This window comes from Scyliorhinus torazame, chromosome 18 (assembly GCF_047496885.1).
Source record: "Scyliorhinus torazame isolate Kashiwa2021f chromosome 18, sScyTor2.1, whole genome shotgun sequence".
Lineage (NCBI taxonomy): Eukaryota > Metazoa > Chordata > Chondrichthyes > Carcharhiniformes > Scyliorhinidae > Scyliorhinus > Scyliorhinus torazame.
Window position 1 is genome coordinate 32,201,345 of NC_092724.1, and position 24,009 is coordinate 32,225,353.

General features: G+C 44.8%; 1 protein-coding gene across 1 annotated transcript in view; it reads right to left on the reverse strand.

Annotated features, from left to right (window-relative positions):
- The window catches only part of LOC140395097 (protein unc-13 homolog A-like), a 522,914-nt gene that overhangs the window by 354,361 nt on the left and 144,544 nt on the right, over positions 1-24,009 (reverse strand). Inside the window, exon 3 of the mRNA XM_072482511.1 lies at positions 7,473-7,572. Within this exon, the coding sequence (XP_072338612.1) occupies positions 7,473-7,572 (100 nt within the window). The remainder of the gene's footprint in view (positions 1-7,472; positions 7,573-24,009) is intronic.

Consider the following 24,009-nt stretch of genomic DNA (forward strand, 5'->3'; position numbering starts at 1 on the left):
AGCCCACTCCAGCTGTTCGACTGTCCCAAGGAGGAACCCAGGATCCTATGGACGCCCTCAGGAATGAGGAAGTGCTGGAGCCCAACTCTGCGCCTGCCACCAAGGACACTACGGCAACCTCCAGTTCTTTGGATTCCCCCTTCTGACACTTGTGCATCTCAAAGGTGACAGTAATGACGAGAAGTCGGTGTCTTGCCCAGAGTGGGAACATCATTTTGCATTAAGGGCTCACTAGGATGACCCACACCAACCTCTGCCTCAGAGATAGCCCTCTCTTGTACTTCGTCAGCTAACTCTAGCGCCCTGTTTTCCGGCCGGGGGGGGGGGGACCCTGAGGTACAGGGTGCCCCCTCTGTCTTCTCTCGCTCCCTTTGATTGCAGGCTGCCTTTTCCTAGGGGAAACATAAAGGGCATGGTGAGGACGCATGGAGGCGAGTTCTGCAGTGGTTCCGTAGCTGGTGGCATGAGTGTGTTCAAGGCCAAATTGGACAATATAGGTGTTGGGGTTTGGTGGAGGGTGGGATACAAGGGAGATGCAGGCAGATGGGTTCTAATTGGCCTCTAGGGGAGTGGGGTGGGGCAAGGGGGTAATGTGAGGAGTGAGGGATGCCAGAAGAACAGAGGTGGTGACTCACCCAAGCTGCCCTAAGGAGATCATTTATCTTCCATCAACAGTGGATGCCAGTCCACCTAGTCAGGCTGGCAGTATTGACCGTTTCTCCCACCTTCTCCCAGACCCGGTTCAGAATGGCATGCTGGAGCCCATCCTGGGGAATAGGGTGTCCCATCGCGCCTCCACTTCATCCAGTATCCGATCCAGATCACTGTCCTGATATCATGGTGCAGGTCTCCTCAGTGCCATCTTCGAGGCTGGGATGAGAGCGTGTGGAGTGGAGCGCTTATAAGCAACTCGAGCTTGTCAAGCTCTCCAACACGAATTCCAGTCTCATCGAATCAGACACCGGCAGGAATAGGAATTGCTCTAGATTCACATAGGCAAGAGTGCTGGCCCACTAGCATGTCCTGAATTGCTCCCTGAATAGCGCCCCCGATGGAAATGCAAACCACGCGCAATTCAGTCCCAGTATCAACACGGAGTCTCCCAAATGGAGGATCGTTCTCAATGTTTCTTCATAAGAATCATTTAATTTTCATCAATCATGTATGAGTCAGTGCAATGATTTCCTCCACCAACAAATGCTTTGTCTATCCCTTTTGACATTGTGGTTCAAAAAGTTGAAATAGAAGTATGATGGTGAATATCTGAGTATACAAATGAGGGGAAGTCATATATGGGTTCTAATCCATACTATGGAGGATAAAGTGAAGGTGATCCTTCCTTCTGTGAACTGATGCCATGCCAGTATACATTTCAAGCTATTTTCTGATTATTTAGCCTTGGGATTTATCCAAGTCAGAGCCTATCCTTTGCCAGACATCCTTGTTGAGGTTTGTATTATAACCTTCGTTACTCAGAGGGGTTGTTGACCTTTTTGTTTAGGTATCAGTTTAAGACACAAGTAAAAAAACGTCATTCATCTGTTTTAACTGATAATTATACAATTTAATCATCAATAACTCATAATTTGTCCAAATATTTTGAACCCAATTCATTTTCTTTCATTCCACAAGGACAGATTAACTCTACTGCATAAAACTTTACCAATTGCTTTCAAGGAATTCACTATTAGTAAGAATGAACAGCCATGCTTACTACTGATGTATTTTACCTGTAAAAGAGCCCTTAAATATTGGCTTTGGTTAATACATCCATCTTGTATTCTCAGCATCCCAGCAAAAATAATGTAAGCATCCATCACGAAAATATAAAGAAGCGACAGTAGCTGAAAATAAACTTTCAGCTCTAGCCGAAAAGTTCCAGAGATGTAGAGGAAAGGATTGCAAAGATGATTCTGGATAGGAGCGAAAGCAACAGGGTAGTTGTTATGGGGACTTTAACTTTCTAAATATTGACTGGAAACGCTATAGTTCGAGTACTTTAGATGGGTCCGTTTTTGTCTAATGTGTGCAGGAGGGTTTCCTGACACAGTGTGTAGATAGGCCAACGAGAGGCGAGGCCATATTGGATCTGGTACTGGGTAATGAACCAGGACAGGTGTTAAATTTGGAGGTAGGTGAGCACTTTGGTGATAGTGACCACAATTCGATTACATTTACTTTAGTGATGGAAAGGGATAGGTATATACCGCAGGGCAAGAGTTATATCTGGGGGAAAGGCAATTATGATGCGATGAGGCAAGACTTAGGAAGCATCGGATGGAGAGAATGGGCACAATGGAAATGTGGAGCTTGTTCAAGGAACAGCTACTGCGTGTCCTTGATAAGTATGTACCTGTCAGGCAGGGAGGAAGTGGTCGAGCAAGGTAACTGTGGTTTACTAAAGCAGTCGAAACACTTGTCAAGAGGAAGGAGGCGGCTTATGTAAAGATGAGACATGAAGGTTCAGTTAGGGCGCTCGAGAGTTACAAGTTAGCTAGGAAGGACCTAAAGAGAGAGCTAAGAAAAGCCAGGAGGGGACATGAGAAATATTTGGCAGGTAGGATCAAGGAAATGTTCAGACTGGAGTCCAGTTACTAGTGGTGTACCACAAGGATCTGTTTTGGGGCCACTGCTGTTTGTCATTTTTATAAATGACCTGGAGGAGGGCGTAGAAGGATGGGTGAGTAAATTTGCAGATGACACTAAAGTCGGTGGAGTTGTGGACAGTGCGGAAGGATGTTACAAGTTACAGAGGGACATAGATAAGCTGCAGCGCTGGGCTGAGAAGTGGCAAATGGAGTTTAATGCAGAAAAGTGAGAGGTGATTTATTTTGGAAGGAATAACAGGAAGACAGAGTACTTGGCTAATGGTAAGATTCTTGGTAGTGTGGATGAGCAGAGAGATCTCGGTGTCCATGTACATAGATCCCTGAAAGTTGCCACCCAGGTTGAGAGGGTTGTTAAGAAGGCGTACATTGTGTTAGCTATTATTGGTAGAGGGATTAAGTTTTGGAGCCATGAGGTCATGTTGCAGCTGTACAAAACTCTGGCGCGGCCGCATTTGGAGTATTGCGTGCAATTCTGGTCGCCGCATTATAGGAAGGATGTGGAAGCATTGGAAAGGGTGCAGAGGAGATTTACCAGAATGTTGCCTGGTATGGAGGGAAGATATTATGAGAGAAGGCTGAGGGACTTGAGGCCATTTTCGTTAGAGAGAAGAAGGTTAAGAGGTGACTTAATTGAGGCATACAAGATGATCAGAGGATTAGATAGGGTGGACAGTGAGAGCCTTTTTCCTTGGATGGTGATGCCTAGCATGAGGGAACATAACTTTAAATTGAGGGGAGATAGATATAGGACAGATGTAAGAGGTAGGTTCTTTACTCAGAGAGTAGTAAGGGCGTGGAATGCCCTGCCTGCAACAGTAGTGGACTCGCCAACACTAAGGGCATTCAAATGGTCATTGGATAGACATATGGACGATAAGGGAATAGTGTAGATGGGCTTTTGAGTGGTTTCACAGGTCGGCGCAACATCGAGGGCCGAAGGGCCTGTACTGCGCTGTAATGTTCTATGTTCCATGTTTTATCATCCATGCAAAATGTAAACATTTATATCAGTACGAATGCACAATAGATTCTTTCAGAAGTAATTCCATGATCAACTCAACTAATTTGCAAACAGCATTAGCTATGTCAATGACTAACAGCACATTCCCCCCGGATGGAGTGATAGGACTATCCAACGTATGAACAGATGCTTCCCCATCTGAAAGTAACAAGTACACTTAATTCTCGTTTATTGGAAGCCAAATATTGTGCACGGTGTTACGTTAAAGTGCGGTGAATGTCACATACATAACACAGCATAACAAAAATAGCCTTATAACATTTTAATCTATTTACAAACAATGATGGAACTGAAAACATAGGATATGGAACATGTTGAGGGATAACTTGACAAAAATAATTATTTCTTGAAGAAAATTCACATAACTCAACGTGGACATCAACATGCCTGACCTTAGTTGGTTGAAATAAGTCAGAAAGATACCAGCAAACACTCTGGTCATTGTTTTTCATTCTCATTACATACTTTGAAGTGTATCCAATATAGCACCTTAGAATGAGGAATGCAAAAAGATAAATTGGATAACTGTTGACCTGCTGGTCTAACGTCAATTGTGGCCAGTGTCTCGCATGAGCCTGGTTTGAAACATTCAGGCATATGGTACAATAGGCAATGCAGTACTTATTTAATGGAGGGGAATTCTCTGCATATGGATTATTTGCATTTGGGCATAGACAGCTTTTTTTCTGTCTATGCCTTAGCAAAAATAAAGCAGGATTGCAAAAGACTTCAGGATGATTAAATTATGGAAGCTGCAATTTATGTAGATAAGTATGAGGTAATACATTTTGGGGAGGCAAAATAAGCAATGAGCACTTGAAGGGCATGGATGCACAGAGAAATCTAGTGAGTCAAATTTATAATTTGCTAAAAGTACAAGTGGAGGCAGATCAAGCCATAAAAACAGCAATATGATTTTGGATTTTAGAAGTAGTGACATGTCAAAAAAAGTATTGAAGGCATAATAACATTTGTACAAAACTTTGGTTAGTTCACAGTGTATTATTTGCCATTTCAGGGGCCACATTATAGTTAGGATGTTAAATGGACAGAACATAGTCAGCATAGTTCACCAGAACAATGCCAAAGATGGAAGGCTGCAAGTTATGAGAAAAGACACAAGATACTGGAAGTATTTCCACTGAAGTAGAGAAAGCCAAGTGGAAATGGAATAGAAGCTTTTAAAGGTGTGGTGGGTTTTGATAATGTGAATATAAAAAGACTATTTCTGGTGGTTGGGAGTCAGTATTCAAAGATCGCCATGTAAAATGATCTCTAAGTGAGCAATAAAAAGGTTAGGAAGAATTTCTTAAACATTGCAGATTGCTACAGGATGAAATGTTTGGGTACTGGGGTGATTAAGGCATTGACTTTACAATGTTAAAGAAAAATTGGATAAGTATTTGAAACTAGCAAAGATACATCACCACAGAGAAAGTACAAGTTAGTGAGATTACTTTTAGAAAACACTATTACATACACCATGCAGCAAATTACCTTCTTTCAAGCTTCAAACGTTTGTAGTTCAGCGGACAATATGGCTGTTACTAATATTAGTAGACAAATGCTTAAAGTGTTTGCATAGTTCTCTTCTGTTCACTATTTTAATGGCGCCATTAATTTGTATCTTAGTCACATTATTAATCACAGAGGATTCTAGGAGCAAGCTAGGAAGGAGAGCCAAATTAGAAAGAATATGAACACCTCAATTAGTTGATTTTTAAGTCACTAAAAATAAGATTCCAATAGAAGCAAGAGATGGAAAGAAATGTGTAAAATAAATAATGACTTGATGCCATATCATCCAAACTGGCAGTACAATTAAAACAACCCTAGATTAAACACCCCATTTAACAGAAAGCAAAGTTTCTTATACTATTCATATAACATACCCTTAAATTCGGTATAATCATCTGAATATACAGATTATACTCTTAGTATGGGATTGATATTCATTGATAAACAAGCATTCATATACTCTTGCATGTCAAGCACAGCACTTTGAATAATTCATCTTTCTAGTATTGTTCAGCTATAGAGAGTATAAATGAGTGAGCTCATCAGTAGTGGTTTATGAGCCTTGATGCATAAAATCTCACCCAAGATTGATGTGACTGCAGAAGTTTACTTTATTTTTAAAAATGTATTTTTAATTTCAATGTCACTGTGTAGGAGCTGAAAAATTGCAAAGCCAGCCAGCCAGGTAGATGGTAGTTTTCTTCAATCTGCCGACAGTGTGAAGACTTATAGCCTAGCTTTCATCACAAGATCAACCTCCTTTGATAAAAAGTAAATTGATGGCATTACTTAACATGGTTATCTACAAATCATTTATATGGAATATAGATTATTTAGCTAATTTCTTGATAATATTTACAATTCCCCTCAAAATTACAAACACAGGAGTCATCACATTACCTTTACCATGATGCTACACATAGCTAACAAAACATCTTCCCTGCATCTCCAATCAACAATGGTAATGTTATTTTTAAATCACAAAGGGCGCAGAGATATATTGCATGCTTACTTCAACAAGATTGTCTTTTGTATGCTCATTACAATTTACACAATAATGTGCATTGGAGCTTATACCTCATTGCTATGCTTATGGGGATCAGCATTATGTTCTATTATTCCATTTTTATATATTTTTTTTGAACAAACATTTTATTAAAGCATTTATGGTTTTATAACAACAAAAGATACAAATACAAATGTAAACATAATTCAGTGCGTAACACACTCCCACTGTTCCTGCCTAAGCTAGACAAAAAAATAGCCTAACTCTCCCTACTTCCCTTACTCCCTAACCCCCCCCCCCCCCCCACATCTAATTGAATCTGCTAACAGTTTAGTTTTCCCAGAAGAAGTCGATAAACGGCTGCCATCTCCGAACGAACCCTAACATTGATCCTCTCAGGGCGAACTTAATTTTCTCAAGCCTGAGAAACCCTGCCATGTCGCTAACCCATGCTCCTGATTTTGGGGGCTACGAGTCCCTCCAAGCCAATAAGATCCACCTCCGGGCTACCAAGGAGGCAAAGGCCAAAACATCAGCTTCTCTCGCCCCTAGACTCCCGGGTCTTCTAACACACCAAAAATCGGCATCTCTGGACTCGGCGTCACACTCGCTTTTAGAACTGTGGACATGAAATCCGCAAATCCCTGCTTCGAACATGCCCAAAACACGTGGACATGATTTGCGGGCCCTCCCGCACACCTTACACACCTGTCCTCTACCCCAAAAACCCTGCTCATCCGGGCCACCGTCATGTGTGCCTGGTGAACCACCTTGAATTGTATCAGGCTGAGCCCGGCACATGGTGAGGACGTGTTGATTCTGCTCAGAGCATCCTCCCATAGACTGCCTCCAACCCCTTTCCCAACTAATCCTCCCATTTACGCTTTAGCTCACCTATCTGGGTTTCCGCCCACTCCATAAGTTCTCTATAGATTCCCGATACCTTCCCCTCCCCAACCCCCATTCTAGAAACTACCTTGTCCTGTATCCCCTGTGCTGGTAGAAGCGGAAAGGTCGAAACTTGCCTTCGCACAAAATCCCTCACCTGCAGATACCAAAACCCATTTTCTCCCAGCAATTCAAACTCCTCTTCCAGATCCTCTAAACAGGGAAAGCTCCCATCAATAAACAGGTACCCCAGCCTCTCAATCCCTGCTCTCTGCCACCTCCGAAAAACCCCCATCCATCCTCCACGGTACAAAGCAGTGATTACCACCGATTGGAGCCCACACCAACGCTCCCTGCACTTCCATACGCTTCCGCCACTGCCCCCAAACTCTCAGGGCCGCCACTACCCATTTTTATATTTCAAACTTACAACATGAAATCCTGCTCCCAGCACGGTTGGCTCCCCCGTACTGCAATGGTTGTGCTCTTCACATTCTGAACTTTCAGAGTCACATATGTGTTGTATTTTTCTGTAGAAAGAGAAATCGACAACATATTTCAATAAATATGACCAAGTTAAACAGTACTGACAGAGGTTACAGGAAGCAAATCTTTCTCTGGGCAGAAGTCACATGGCATGCAGAAAAGTTGTATTCCAAAGATGTTAAAAGGACAAGAAATGAAGGGGAATAAAATAGTATAATATATACTTATATTATATTTCAATAGCATTAAGAGCAAATAGCTTTTTAACAAGACTATGGTACTTTTGCATTAATTCCCTGAATATGCAACCAATGCATGATCTACAACAATACCAGCTTAAGTACTGTTACTTTACTTTCAAACATAGTGATCATTTTGAGGTCCATAATAAGAGCTTTTTAATGCGAGTTTGATTTCTTCTCTGCACTGTCAACCATTAAGATCGAATTGTTGCTTAATTACATGAACTAGAATAAGAATTTGCTCATACAATAGAGCACAAGATTAATTTGTAAATGGCAAAACACTCTTATGTCAATGAATGTCAATATGATGTACTCATCTGCGGGACTTGGCCGTCCACATAAAATGGGCAGCTTAACTACTCATTTGAAATTATGGCTGGAAATTGAATCTAAATTATTGGAGGTTTCACTGGACAGCAAATGGATGTACTTCAACAAGCTGAAGGAAAGGTACCACTGTCCAAGATGACAATTTCTATTTCTTTCAATTCAAGAGTTCAGCCAGTCGTATTTTGTTTTGATCCTCTGAAGGCAATTTCTATAAATGGTGGTCCATTCTATAAAGCTGCTTCATGATTTGTGAAGAGCATATTTTTTTTAAATTGGAAAGTATTAGTAAGAGTTAATTAAGCTTTCTGTAAATTAATTCAATTTTCTGAAAGATTTTAATCTAAGTAGATCTTATTTGATTCCTTTCCGGGTGGCAGTGCCAGAATCACTGCCAAGGTGCCAAGCTCGCAGTGCCAAGGTGCCAGGTTGGTACTGCCATGGGTAGGGCCCAGGGGGGCCTTATCATTGGAGGGGTCCGAGGGAGGATTCTTGGGGCCTCGACAAGGTGGGGGTGGGGGGGGGGGGGGGTTGGTGGTGAAGGGGATAGATCGGAGCTGGCAATCAAAATGGCGCCCTGATCTGCGAACTGAATGACTCTAAGTGCTGCCTCGGTGAAGATAAACTCCCCCAGGCCAAAAAACGAATAGTGGGATGTTTCTCGGCTCCCGCTAAACCCACCCGACAGCAGACTTAGTTTCAAGACTGCTGAATCGTGCCCAGAAATATAATAGGCGATAACCAACAATAAATAACTCGCATTAGAAAGTAAATGATCACAATATCAATTTAAGAAACTGCGCAGATTAAGAAATCTCATTATACAAAAGGGGTTGTAAATATTTAGCCATAATATTGGACATCCTTCTTAGAAATGGCAGAGGTGCCAGAGGCCTGGAGAATTGTCCACCCTTGTCCAAAAAACAAAATGCAAGGATAAAACCAGCAATTATATGCCAGTCTATTTAAAAGCTTTCCCACTATTAACATTAGATAATTTGGGACAAAATTAACAGTCACTTGGACAAGTGTGGATTAATAAAAGAATACTAGTATAGATTTGTTAAAGACAAATTTTGATTGTTTGATGAGGTAAGAAAGATGATTGATGAGGGTAAAGTCATTTATATAGACTTCCAAAGGGGTCACATAATATGCTAGGATGGAAACGATGCTGGCTGAGTGACAGGAAATAGTGGTGGTGAAAAAGTTTTTTTCCAGACAGGAGGCATATATACTGATATACAGGGCGCGATTTAATGGAACAATTTCTTAGTGTGATTTTGGGTGCGATTGCTGGGGTGTTTCTTGAAGGCTGCGCTGACGGGATTGTGGCCCATATTTAACAGCACTTAGTGCCGGAAATGAGCCCCAAAGAGCTTCTCACTATTACTGGCTGTCACACGGTCTGATTTGCCAGACTCGCGCCTCAATGTTTTGCCGCTAACAAAGAGGAGCTGCTTTTAAATGCTCACTCACCACTCACTCCCAGTCAACACACAAGCATGGCAGCGTGCAGACCTGCTCCTCAGTTGTGGATGCCGATGTGGCCAGTCTTCTCGATGCTATCGATATGAGACGGGACATCTTGTTCCCTCAAGCGTGTCAGAGGACCAGCAACAGGGTCACCAATACCACTTGAGAGGCAGTAGCAGCAGTTGCCATTGTGGGCAGCATGACCAGGAAGACTGCTGTACAATGTCAGAAGACCAACAACCTATGCCGACCTGCAAGGGTGTTACCACCTGTCTCCTGGCATCAGTTTCGCCTGCCACCACTCAAATTCCCAACGCCACCCACCCCACAATCACTGGCTGACACCTCGCACCCTTCCCACATCCGATCTTCATGCTTGCTCCTCAGAATCCACTGGCACCCACCAGCACAACCATGTCATGTACAGGTGCAGTGCCCACACATGCCATCTGCTATAAAAACCCCTGACCCATCAAGTGTGAGGCACACAATGCCCTCTCTTTGTCCCCACAGGAGAAGATAGCCCATAATAAACAGGAAAGGGCTAAGACAGGGGGCGGAGTACCAGAGATTAGAGTCTTCGCCTCGCCATTAGGAATGGGCCCTGGAGATTGCGGGGTTGGCCAAGGAGAGAGCAATCAACAAAAGCGGGCCTGTGCCGCGGAGTTGAGGATCCACCGCCCCTTCTCCCAGATGACCTGTCTCAAGTATGTTGTTCATGTCAGACAAAATGATCCTTCCCAAGAGACCACCCAAGAGACCACCTCAGAGGAGAGCTCTGAGGAGACCACCATCGAGGCATCACAGATCATCCCCATCTTCCACCAGCACAATGGCATACACCTTGGTGGGGAAGATTAGTGGACAGGCTTCTGATGCACAATCTGGTGAGCACCACGCAGTTGCGGACACACATCAGGTGGAGGCAGGAACATCCAAGGGAGTCAGCTGGATTCCAGGACTTAGCTGAGTCCCAGTCAGAAGCTAAGCCTCTGGTTATTCCAGAGCTGATGCAAATGATAGGACGCAGCCAAGAGATTCAGGAGGGGATGCCAGCAACACTAGTGAGTGCAGAGCCGATTAGAGGCACCCTGAAGGCTGCAGGCGCTGGAGAAGATGCCGACAATGCATGGCAATACTGCTAGGGTGGCAACCGCAGTGCAAAACCTGGAGCACGACTTCAGCGCCTGGAGTGATGGTGCCCAAAGCATGGCTGAAGGCCTTGACATCACAGTCACTGAGAGACATGTCCCAGGCGCAGGATGCACTTCAGGGCTGTAGCTTGGGAAATGCCACACAAGTCTCTGCTCTAGCCCTGGAATGATCTGGTTGCATAGAAGTTCAGGGCTGCAGTGACCTTCATGGCCACTGGAAGCTGGAGTACTCCTCCTTCATGGGGTGCCATGTCCATGATGCACAGGCGCTACACTGTCTCTTTGCTGAGACGGAGTCTCCTGTGGCACATGCTACCCGTCATCTCCTCGAAAGACCAACAATGCCTGTACACCTTGAGCCATCACTGGCATCCCCCTCTGGGTTCCTCCTTGACCTGATGGACGGCCAGGTCTTCAGGGTGTGCGGCAGCCCTCTGCACATAGAGTGCCGCCTCCAGCCTGTGTCGACGCTGCTGCCTTCTCCGGTGTCTGACCGCCTGAGCTGCCACCAGCAGTGCAAGGGCAGCCTCTGCAGGAATGACATAACCAGTCATATTGTTATATCTGTGAGGGATTGAAGAAGGAGAGGGACTGGCAATCAGTTAGGGCTTCCACCCTAGGACCCTCAAATTCCCCAAGCCTCCCCACCCTTATGTGTCCCGCCTTCTCTCAAAGTGCCATCTACCAAGCCATTTGTGCAGGAAAACCTTGCTTTGTACACTCACCCCCGGCCACATCAGGAGCCCTGGCTCCTGCCAGGAACATTAGGGAGACCGTGGTCCCCAGGTGCATGCCCTTTCGGCAGGGTGGTACCCTGTCACTGCTGGTGCCACCTGGTCTCTCTCCCCTGATCCACACACTTTCCCAATGGTCGCAAGAATATCCAGAGTGTTAAAGCCGAACTCCAGTGTGCCACATCCTAGAGCCGCATAAAAGCTACCCAATTCTGACTGAGCAATGTAAGAAAAGACGTCGGCCTAACTTTTTTCATCCCATTCTGTGAGAATCACAGGCGGGACAGAAAATTTGACAGACCAGCAAAAAGTCCGTTGACTTCGGGTGGGAATTTCTGGTCCCACAATTGGCGGGACTGGAAAATCCCACCCATCATGCCTGAAAGCAGTAATGGAAAACAAAATAAGACTCAAGGCTGTCTGAAAAATCCAAATTGAGATGCCATTTCCCTTTTAAGAACTACCAGGAATTGAGCAAGTTATGAATAAGTAATGAATGCTATCTTGAAATTCAAACACCAAAGTTTGCCTGAAGTCATGGGGTTTGAAAATATTAAAGGGCTTCCATATAATGAAACACCTCCTTAATTAAAAACAGATGAAGAGATCAGAATAAACTCCAGCTATGTTTAGCAATAATTCTTTGGAAGGTATCAATGGTGTGACACCAAATTCTTGAACTTAATAACAATATTTTAAGACACAGAAGCATTAGTATTCAAATATATTGTACTTTAGCTGAGATGTTGTTTCACACTGGATCCAGCAACACAGTATGCTTCTGACCTCCGTAGGACCATCATGGAAAATGCCAAAAATGCATCTGGGCCATTTTCCTTAGGTACAGCTGAATGAAGGGGAATTAAATTATGGGGAAACAAGTCATAATACAAAAGGTAGAACAAGACTTTGTGGTCAGCAGCAAAGCAACAGTATTTACTTCTAACTTCGAAGAAAGCTATCCTCAAAAATCTAGTGATCTCTGGTGTGATTAAAACCAGGTTAAATTTGGCACAAAGTCAAGGGATCACCAGACTTTCAGAAGTAGTGATGTCAGCAAACAACCAAGCATACTGACGCATTCTCACAAACGGCAAAGCAGGAAGATAATGGCACTTCATCCGTCACTTTTTCAGAGAGTGAAATAAATAATTATACTTTGATTTAGATCAAAGCTAAAATATCATTAAATAATTATTTTTAATTTTAAAAATGTGGAATTATGGGGCACGATCCAATGGCCACACTGTGCCCGAAAAGCAGCTCACTCCGGAGCTTGGCTTGGCCAATAGTGCCAGAATAGGGGCTGTTTAGCACAGGGCTAAATTGCTGGCTTTGAAAGCAGACCAAGGCAGGCCAGCAGCACGGTTCAATCCCCGTAACAGCCTCCCCGAACAGGCACCGGAATGTGGCGACTAGGGGCTTTTCACAGTAACTTCATTGAAGCCTACTTGTGACAATAAGCGATTTTCATTTTCATTTCATTTTCAGAAGACTTCGCTCCCAGGACCAGATGGAATGGCACTCCTGGGGGTCTCCCAGTTGCATGACCTTTCGGCAGGGTGGTACCCTGGCACTTCTGGTGCCACCCGGGAACCCTGGCACTGCCAGTCTGGCAACATGGCAGTGCTACCTGGGTGCCAGCCTTGCACTGCCAAGGTGCCATGCTGGCATTTTTGTGCTGCCGATCAGACAGGGGTGCCCTGCGCATGTGTTGGGGGGGGGGCGGGGACCCTCCCATAGTGCATTGGGTCTGGGGTAGTGGCCAGGGGTCATGTCGGGGGTCTATTGCTATACTGAGGAGTTCCAGTGAGCAAAGCTCCTCGGTGTAGAAAACGGTGTATGTATGGACTCGGCCGTGTGTTCCCCATTGAGACCCCCTTATTTAACATGAGTGGCGTTTGATAGCCATGTATTTCTCAGTGCTGCAAGTGCTGGTAAACACGGGGCTAAAACGCTTGCTATGGGACTTTGATCCCATTTAGTGAAATTGCGTCCATAGTGGAGCCCATTCTGTCATAATATACACCAGTGCAGATACACACACACTGATGGACACACAGCGGGACCAATCAATACACACAACACCGCAGCCAATCACCAGTTAGAACACACTCACTATAAAGACAGGGGGCATCAGAGTTCCCGCTCATTCGGGATGCAGCCTCCTAGAAGGACAGAGCTTACAGCTTACAGCACAGATCTTCACCATGTGCTGAGTGCATAGACTGGTTAGGACAGGCATAGGTCTTTAGTTTAATCTAACATCGTGTTAACCCACAGTGAAAGTATGTTCAACAGTTTCTAACTTAATAAAATAGTGTTGCACTATTTTAAGTGTTGGTGGTCTGTATGTGTTCCACGGATCCAGAGCACCCAACACATCACATTCCACAAATATAAAGTAAGTTTTTCAGGCCAGTGAGGGCGTTTAGCAGTAATAATGAACTTTGTATCCTAATTAAATTCCAGTTACATCTCATCCAACAAGGTATAACTTTTTCCAAGGGATTTCACAGCAAGACTAACAGCATTGAAATAACGATTTCATTAATTTGCCAATTGTTTGGGGATTGCACTCTAGGGGGCCTCAAAAATGCCAGAGGAGAGCAGAATCGTTGACAGCAACTTCTGGATTTCCACATTATTCAACTCATGTGTGGATTGCCGATGTTGCTGTCAGTTTCAGTGGAGTAATGAGGGCAAACGTCATTTTTGGTAATTCTAACCCTGTTCAGTCACGTGTTCAAAACTAGTTCTAGTATAGCCCTTGGAACCTACTAATTTGTTTACCTGTGTAATGTAATTTAAGCATAATAGATGTGACAACATCTATTTGTATTGCACTCATCTCAAGTCAAATGACTGACCACTACTGCTGAATTTCCAGGTTTGCACTATTCTTCTCATTAACTCACACATTTGCTTAATCTCACCCTTTTCCAGTCCAGCACCCTTTATTATCTTTCACTCTTTATCTATTTCCACTGCTTTATTGTATGTAACTCCATTGGGAATCATTAATTTCCAATTATGTGCCTAATTTTGCATCAGTTATTTGCCCAGTTTCAATCCCAGAACTTAGCTAGATAATGCTTCTTCAATGTAATAAAAATAGGGAACAATGGAAACAATCAGCAAGGCAGGCAGTATTTGTAAAGATACAGTTAATATTTCATGTTGATGACAATTTATCATCGATTCTTCTTTGCTCATTGGAGCAGAAGTATACCGATAATAGCAAGCATCCCACAGTAAGCACCCAATGTGTTTTATCTCCATTTATGATAATTTTGGAATGGAGATTTAAAAGTTAAATGTTTCTTGGGCTCAAATTTAACTCATTTAAAACTTCAGAGTTAAATCAAGCCTAAAATGGCTGCTTCTATTCAGCAGTTTTAAAATGTAAATCATCGGGCGGCATATGGCGCAGCGCTGAGGACCCGGGTTCAAATCCCGGCCCTGGGTCACTGTCCGTGTGGAGTTTGCACATTCTCCTCATGTCCATGTGGATTTCATCCCCACAACCCAAAGATGTGCAGGTTAGGTGGATTGGCCACGCTAAATTGCCCCCTAATTGGAAAAGAAAAATAATTGGCTACACTAAATTTATTTAAAAAAAGAAGAGAAAAACATTTAAAATATATCAGTTGCAGAGCAACAAGGAGTTAATATGACTCAGAACACCTGCATATGCTGTTCTGGCTCCTACCTCATTGGTTAAATTATAATACAGCTTCTTGTTCTTATTGAAAGATTTACAGCCCACTCTCGCTGCGGACTACCTCTCGCCCCCATGCAGAGTGCCTCGTGTTCCTGCTGCCAACTGCCTCTTCCTCCCACTTGTATTGCCAAGTGCCTCCTATTGCCATATGTCTCCTAGGTTCACAGCTATCAGTTACATGATTTATGATTATAAATTCTGCTACAACAGTTCCCAACAGTCTATTTTATGCTTGAGATTTTGATCAGAGAGCTCTGCACATGTTGTACACCTTATTGTGTAGACTACAAGATAGGTGGATTTTTATTTGGTAAGGTTATCAAGGGACCTAGAGTAAAAACAAGAAAATGAAGTTGACGTGCATCATAACGCCCCATGAGGACTACGGCGAGACCATTGTCGGTCTCCCCATGGGGCTCGTGAGCCTCCCAGGTTGGGGATGCCACCCAGCTGAAGCTCGTTAGACCTCCATAAAGCCGGCTCAAGCAGGGCCCAGAGCTTTTGGTTGTCCCAACAGGGACTGGTTTGGGAGAGAGTTACTGCCATGGGCAGAGTATTGTACATAGTTCAATAAAGTCTTGTTCCACTATCGCTGGCTTCCTCAGTTACTAAAATGTGTCAATGAGCTATGATCTCACAGTATGGTACAGCAGTCTGGAGAGGCTGAATGACCACTCCTAATCCAATTTGCCAGAATTTTGTGGTCTGTGGCTAAGCAATATTGTATGCTGCGGATTTTGTGTGGCCCACAAAGATTCAGCAATCTCTGTGACACAGATTTTTCTTTCCCAGTGTTAATTTGCATTTTGCACCATGTAAACGAGATCCAGCAACAGTAAATGCCATCAAACATTGTAAGTAGCCAATCACACTGAAGAATTTTCGTAGAAAAAACAAGAATTAAATACTAATCTTCCTTCACTTTTATATAAATTTTACAGAGAGCAAAATAAAGATGGGTATTTAAGTAAAGAGAGATATTTAGGAATGGAAATATTCAGCCGTTTTAAAAAGTTAAAAACTATGGAATCATAATGCGAAAAGTTGACATTACAAAAATCTAAAATTAATTTTCCAGTCAGAAATGTTATCCAGCAATCATGACTTGGTATGATGTTGAACATTTACCCAATTCAACAATAAATAATGGGCAGAATGTCAGTGGTGTGCCAGTTAGCCAAACAGGAAGTGGGTGCCATTTCCGGTCTCTTGTTTTTGCCCCAATTCCCATGCAATTGCAATTAAATTTAAAGTGGTAGCAAATGCACAGGAAATGCTGCGATTCAGCAGCAGCGAATGCTTTTCTGTGGTGAAACGCACAGTCAGCTGACAATGCTGCAGCTCTGGGCAATCTATAAAAGGTTCTCCTGGTCAAACAGGGAGGCTTTGCATCATGGTCACTGCCTTCCTGCCCAACTCCTTTGCCGTTAAAGTTAGACTTATTGAACAAAAATATGGCATGGGTGCTTTTTTTCAAATTTAAATTTCACTTGTAAATATTTTACATTACACTGGTTTCACTTTATTCATGTGTGCATCATTGTTATTTATTGAGACTAGCTTAGTCAGTGATGTAAACACACTAGCATGCCCCATGGTTAGTATGCAAGGGTATTAGGGGAATTTCCTGAAGAAACAATGTCATTTTTTTGTTCACTCTTTATTGAATGTTACTGTCCAGTATTGAACCCATTGTGGGCCATGGCTGATCTCGCAGACTCCGCTGGCCCTCACTTCTATGAGGGGAAGAAGGTACTCAATTATTTTTTCTAACTTTCTAACTGTCGGAATTGGTTTTTACTGCATTTCAGGGGAAGAACCTGTCTGTTTAGAACGTAGAACATAGAACATAGAAAAATACAGCACAGAACAGGCCCTTCAGCCCACGATGTTGTGCCGAACCTTTGTCCTAGATATATCATAGATTATCATTGAATTTACAGTGCAGAAGGAGGCCATTCGGTCCATTGAGTCTGCACCAGCTCTTGGAAAGAGCACCCTACCCAAAGTCAACACCTCCACCCAACACTAAGGGCAATTTTGGACACTAATGGCAATTTATCATGGCCAATCCACCTAACCTGCACATCTTTGGACTGTGGGAGGAAACCGGAGCACCCGGAGGAAAACCACGCAGACACGGGGAGGATGTGCAGACTCCGCACAGACAGTGACCCAAGCCGGAATCGAACCTGGGACCCTCGAGCTGTGAAGCAATTGTGCTATCCACAATGCTACCGTGCTGCCCTTAAGAACAAATAAATCTACACTATATCATTTTACCGTAATCCATGTACCTATCCAATAGCTGCTTGAAGGTCCCTAATGTTTCTGACTCAACTACTTCCACAGGCAGTGCATTCCATGCCCCCACTACTCTCTGGGTAAAAACCTACCTCTGACATCCTCCCTATATCTTCCACCATTCACCTTAAATTTATGTCCCCTTGTAATGGTTTGTTCCACCCGGGGAAAAAGTCTCTGACTGTCTACTCTATCTATTCCCCTGATCATCTTATAAACCTCTATCAAATCACCTCTCATCCTACTCCGTTCTAATGAGAAAAGGCCTAGCACCCTCAACCTTTCCTCGTAAGACCTACTCTCCATTCCAGGCAACATCCTGGTAAATTTCCTTTGCACCCTCTCCAAAGCTTCCACATCCTTCCTAAAATGACGCGACCAGAACTGTACACAGTACTCCAAATGTGGCCTTACCAAAGTTTTGTACAGCTGCATCATCACCTCACGGCTCTTAAATTCAATCCCTCTGTTAATGAACGCTAGCACACCATAGGCCTTCTTCACAGCTCTATCCACTTGAGTGGCAACTTTCAAAGATGTATGAACATAGACCCCAAGATCTCTCTGCTCCTCCACATTGCCAAGAACTCTACAGTTAACCTTGTATTCCGCATTCATATTTGTCCTTCCAAAATGGACAACCTCACACTTTTCAGGGTTAAACTCCATCTGCCACTCCTCAGCCCAGCTCTGCATCCTATCTATGTCTCTTCCAAGTCATTAATGAAAATCACAAACAGCAGAGGACCCAGAACTGATCCCTGCGGTACGCCACTGGTAACTGGGATCCAGGCTGAATATTTGCCATCCACCACCACTCTCTGACTTCTATCGGTTAGCCAGTTCGTTATCCAACTGGCCAAATTTCCCACTATCCCATGCCTCCTTACTTTCTGCAGAAGCCTACCATAGGGAACCTTATCAAATGCCTTACTAAAATCCATGTACACTACATCCACTGCTTTACCTGCATCCACATGCTTGATCACCTCCTTAAAGAATTCAATAAGACTTGTAAGGCAAGACCTACCCTTCACAAATCCGTGCTGACTATCCCTAATCAAGCAGTGTCTTTCCAGATGCTCAGAAATCCTATCCTTCAGTACCCTTTCCATGACTTTGCCTACCACCGAAGTAAGACTAACTGGCCTGTAATTCCCAGGGTTATCCCTAGTCCCTTTTTTGAACAGGGGCACGACATTCGCCACTCTCCAATCCCCTGGTACCACACCTGTTGACAGTGAGGACGAAAAGATCATTGCCAACGGCTCTGCAATTTCATCTCTTGCTTCCCATAGATGCTGAGCATCTGGCAAGTGTAAGGTCTATTCTATACCCATAGTTGAAAATAATACACAAACTGGTAGTAAAGTTAATAAGACATATAAAAAAAGAAAAATAATGAATGAAGTAATTTAGTTACTGGTAGTAAAGTTAATAAGGGCATTGTCTGAGATCACCCTTAGTGGCGATAATTGAAATGGTGCAGATGAACTCAACGCCCTGTAAGGGCTCTGCCAGCCAAAACCTTGAGATGGACCCACATGTTCACAGTACTGACACAACTCATTAGGCCCCTCATTTTCTGGCCTAACATTGTCCCCATCACTCTCACATCACACCCAGGACACCATGCCCTTTCCACTTTGCTCCTACATGCTCCCAATCCCACGCTCTGTGCCTCTTTAGATTAATCTCCCACTCCTCCATTCATCCAAACCCACCCTCTAGCCTTTCATGGATTCCTCTTTAATTCGTCATGTCCCTAATGCCACTGATTCATGCAGATGCTGAGTCTCCATAAAAGCTGCCATTCACCCATTCCCCTCCTTTGTACTGTAGAGTTCAACAAGAAAAACCACTGCCCAGAGACCAAACTGCACACAGCAGACTAGTGCATGCCACCTTTAAACAAACGTGAGCCAGAAATGCTCGTGTGCCACGGATTTTACCTTGAAAGTAGGACTTTATTAAAATAAAGCATTATGCTAATGAGTATTCATTGCATGCGAAATGTATGACAAGTGGAACCTGGCAGGACGGTGTGAAGATAGACCACAAACTGCTGATGGACTTTTCTGGCCCCAATACCAGCGGTATCGTTGTGGGCAGTACAGTAACATTTGGTGTGCCACTGAAAGTCAACAGCTATCCAAATTTTCCCATCCTGCCTGCAACAATGCCCACTAGTGATGGGGCCAGCAAATTCCGGCCTAAATTTTCTGCATCACAAACTGCCATCAGTAAATTGAACCAAGTGCAACTTTGAACAGAGTGCAGGGAGATGGGCATGTGAGAGAATCTTAATCTCTTTCAAAAAATGTAATTTTGTTTGCATTTAATACCTAACTGAAATTTACTGCTGAAATTCGAAATTTCATCCAGGCTTAAGCAGGGATATTCAAGGACTCCATTGGTGAGCAGCTGAAATTAGTTAATTAAGGAAACCAGCTTAAATTGTTTTTTCTGCATGTGTGGTTGAACTAACTCTTTCATTCCAATAAATATAAATACAGGCATCTCATAGCAACTTAGCAGGGAGTGCAGCTTTGAACAGAGTGCTGGGAGTTGGGGAAGGGAGTAAGGTGAAGAGGGGAAGAAGGTACTCAATTACTTTTTCTAACTTTTCCACCCTGTAGGAATTGTTTTTTACTGCATTTCAGGGGAAGAACCTGTATGTTTGCTGCGCATCTGGCAAGTATGAGGTGTATTCTATATGCACGGTTGAAAATAATACACAAACTGGTAGTAAAGTTAATAAGACATATAAAAAAAGAAAAATAATGAATAAAGTAATTTAGTTAATTGAAACACATTAGGCAAAACAGGTGATTCGTCATGGCTGCAGCATGTGGGAGCTCCTGGATATCAGTGTGATCTAGGACAAACATGTCTGCAGTGAGACGCTTTGGCTCAGAGTAATTGAACTGGTGGGAAGGGATCAATTTGGGAAGATGTGGTTAATCAAAAAGTAGAGAGAAGGCAAAAGAGAACGGTATTAATACAGGAAATAATAAACAGTTAGGACAGGAAAGGATAACAATTACAAATCTAAGAATCAATTAGCAGATAAGGATAGAAGTTGTAAAAATAATGAAAGAACAAAACTAAAGGTTCTGGGCAGGATTCTCCACTCCCGCGCCGAAGTGCCCATGGCGTCGTGAACGCCATCGAGGTTCACGACGGCACGAAGCGGCCCCTATCCCGACCGATTCAGGGCCCGATAATGGGCTATGTCATCTACGCGCGCCAGGCCGTGTCGCCGCGTAAAGACGGTGCCACATACATGACACGGCCGGCGCCGCATAACTGGCATCACCCGCGCATGCGTGGTTGCTGTCCTCTCCGAGTCTGCCCCGTAAGATGGCGGCACACGGATCTTGCGGGGCTGCGGAAGGAAGGAGATCCTCCTTCAGAGAGGACGGCCCGACGATCGGTGGACACCGATCGCGGGCCACCCCATATTTGAGGTACCCCCCGGTGCAAGATCCCCACTCGCCCCCCCCCCCCCCCCCGCAGGCCGCCCCCCCAGCGTTCCCGTGCTGTTCCCGACGGCAGCGACCAGGTGTGGACGGCGCCGGGGGGAACCTGCCGTTTTGGGCTGGCCGCTCGGCCCATCCGGGCCTGAGAATAGTAGGGGTGCCGGAGAATCGCCATTTTGGGTGTCACGGGCGATTCTCCGGCCTGCGGAACTCGACGGGACCGTTCCCGCCGCTTGGGAGAATCGCGGGAGGGCGTCGGACCGGTGTCGCGGGAAATATTGGCAGCCCAGGCGATTCTCCCAACCGTCGAGGGAGTGGAGAATCGCGCCCCTTGTATCTGAATGCATGTAGCAATTGTAACAAAACATATGAACTAATAGCCCAAATAAAAATAAATAAGTAGGACCTGACAAAGACATGGCTGCAGGATGACATGTTTTGGGACCTGAATATTAAAGGTACATGGCATTTCAGGACAGGAAGCTAAGAAAAAGATGGGGGGTGGATATGTTCAATATAGATGTAGTAGCAGACATTTCAAGGGACATTTCAGAATATACAGAATAGATACATTCCAATAAGAGAAATTCCATGGGGAGGTTAATTAATTATGGTTGTTGTCATGACCCCCACGGGAAAACCATCATTGATCCCTTCCATGGAGTGCAACCTCCCCAGATAGGGGGTGGAGACCACCCGCCTGGGGCTCGTTATGTACTAATATAAAAGTTGGCCCAAAGCAGGGCCTCATGTGGTTAGTTCTCCCAGCAAGGACTGCAATGGGAGTGATATGCTGATTTCAGCAGAACTCTGTAAATAGTTTAATAAATTAATGTTCATTTACCCCCGGCATCCTCAAGTTACTAAACTGGTGATGAAGATTAAAGGAAACTCCAGACTCACTCGTAGAACTGCTTGACTGCCTGGAGTTGCTGTTTGGGATGTAACGGCGTAACCATTTAAGATGCCGTTTCTCGAAACATTGGACGCCTTTGATGCAGGCTTGGAAGATTGGAACCAGTATGTGGAGCGCATGAGGTACTTTTTCCTGGCAAAGGGGATTATAGGGGAAGACAGTAAGAAGGTCCTCCTCCTGACCATTTGTGGAGCCCAGACTTCGGGATCATAAAGAGTCTGACTTATTTGGCGGCGCCAGATTCCAAATATTTTGATGAGCTAGTCACATTGCTTTTGGAAAACTATGACCCCAAGCCTTCCATAATTATGTAGCGGTATCATTTTAACACAGCAGTGCAGGTGAATCAGTTACTGACTTCTTGACTTGCTTAAGACATCCGGCTGAACACAGAGTTCGGGTCGTCCCTCTCGGAGATGCTGAGGGACTGACTGTGGTAGGCTATATTAGGGGTATCGCAATACCCAGGTGGGATGCACCTTATACTGTAGTATGAGTGGTGGAACCTGCCTGCTGGTTCCACCCAGCAGGTGGAGCATAAGAGGCTGTGTTTCACCCACAGTCATTCTGTATCGGAGCTGCTGGTGTAACTATTTGTTCATTAAAGCCTTCAATTGAACGACAATCTCGCTTCAGTAGTGATTGATCGTGCATCAATTTAATGAACAAAATTGAAGAATGGCTGCTCTCCACATCAAGCCAGAGTGTCTACAAATCAACCCCCACGCGGCAAATGCAGCAGCAACTTTTAAACATTGGCTGGCATGTTTCAACGGGTACATCAGGACGGCCCCGACTACCCCCACGGAGGAACAGAAAATGCAAGTCCTCCACTCAAGGGCGAGCCCAGAAATCTACACGCTTGTCGAAGACGCGGACGGTTGAGGACACAATGACTTTGTGAAAAGAGCACTACGTCCGCACTGTGAATCAGATATACGCTCAGCACCTTTTAGCTACCAGATGGCAGATCCCAGGGGAATCACTGGACGATTTTTACCGCGCATTGTTAGTGCTAGGTAGAAACTGTAACTGTCCACAAGTCTCAGCCAATGACCACACCGAACTCTTAATACGGGATGCTTTTGTTGCGAGCATGCTATCCTCTAAAATCCGACAGCGACTGCTGGAAAACGACACGCTAGGGCTTAAAGAGGCACGGAAACTTGCGCACTCCCTAGATGTAGCCTCCCGCAACGCCCAGGCCTACGTTCCCGACCGCGCGGTACCCGCATGGACAGGGTGGACCCCACTCGCGGCCGATTCCAAAGCACCCCCAAATTCCCCACAAGCTTGTGTAGTGCGGCAGCCAGGAAACCGCGGGGGGGGGGGGGGGGGGGGGGGGGGGGGAGGAGAGGAGAGACCGATGCTATTTTTGCGGGCAAAACAACACCCCCAGCAATGCTGCCCGGCATGATCCGCAATCTGCAAGGGCTGCGGGAAGAAGGGGCACCTCGTGGCAGTATGCCAGGCCCGGTTGGCCGCCGCTGTCTCCACAGACGAATCGGGCCTGCTGCCATTCCTTTCCTCACAGGCCATGTGCGATTCATTCATTGGATGACGTCTCAGGACCCCGACTCGGCTGGCCATGTATCGCCTGATGAGATCTCCCAGCCGGCCATGTGCGATTCATGGGGGCAGTCACCTTGGATGACGTCTCAGGACCCCGACTCGGGTGGCCGTGTATCGCCCAACAAGATCTCAGCTTCTGCCACAACTTGCCTAAGTGACACTGGACCAATCTCGGCCCCGAACGCTTTCAACCGCTACGACGTTGGCACTCATCAACGGGCACAAGACATCCTGCTTGATCGACTCTGGGAGCACGGAGAGCTTCATCCATCCCAATACGGTAAGACACTACTCCCTCGCTGTACACCCAATTAAACAAAAGATCTCCCTAGCCTCTGGGTCCCACTCTGTGGAGATCTGGGAGTACTGCATAGCCAACCTCACGGTTCAGGGCGTGGAGTTCAATAACTTCCGACTCTACGTCCTCCCCCATCTCTGCGCTGCCACACTCCTGCGACTGGACTTCCAGTGTAACCTGTAAAGTTTAATGTTCAAATTCGGCGGCCCCATACCCCCCTCACTGTCTGCGGCCTCGCGACCCTCAAGG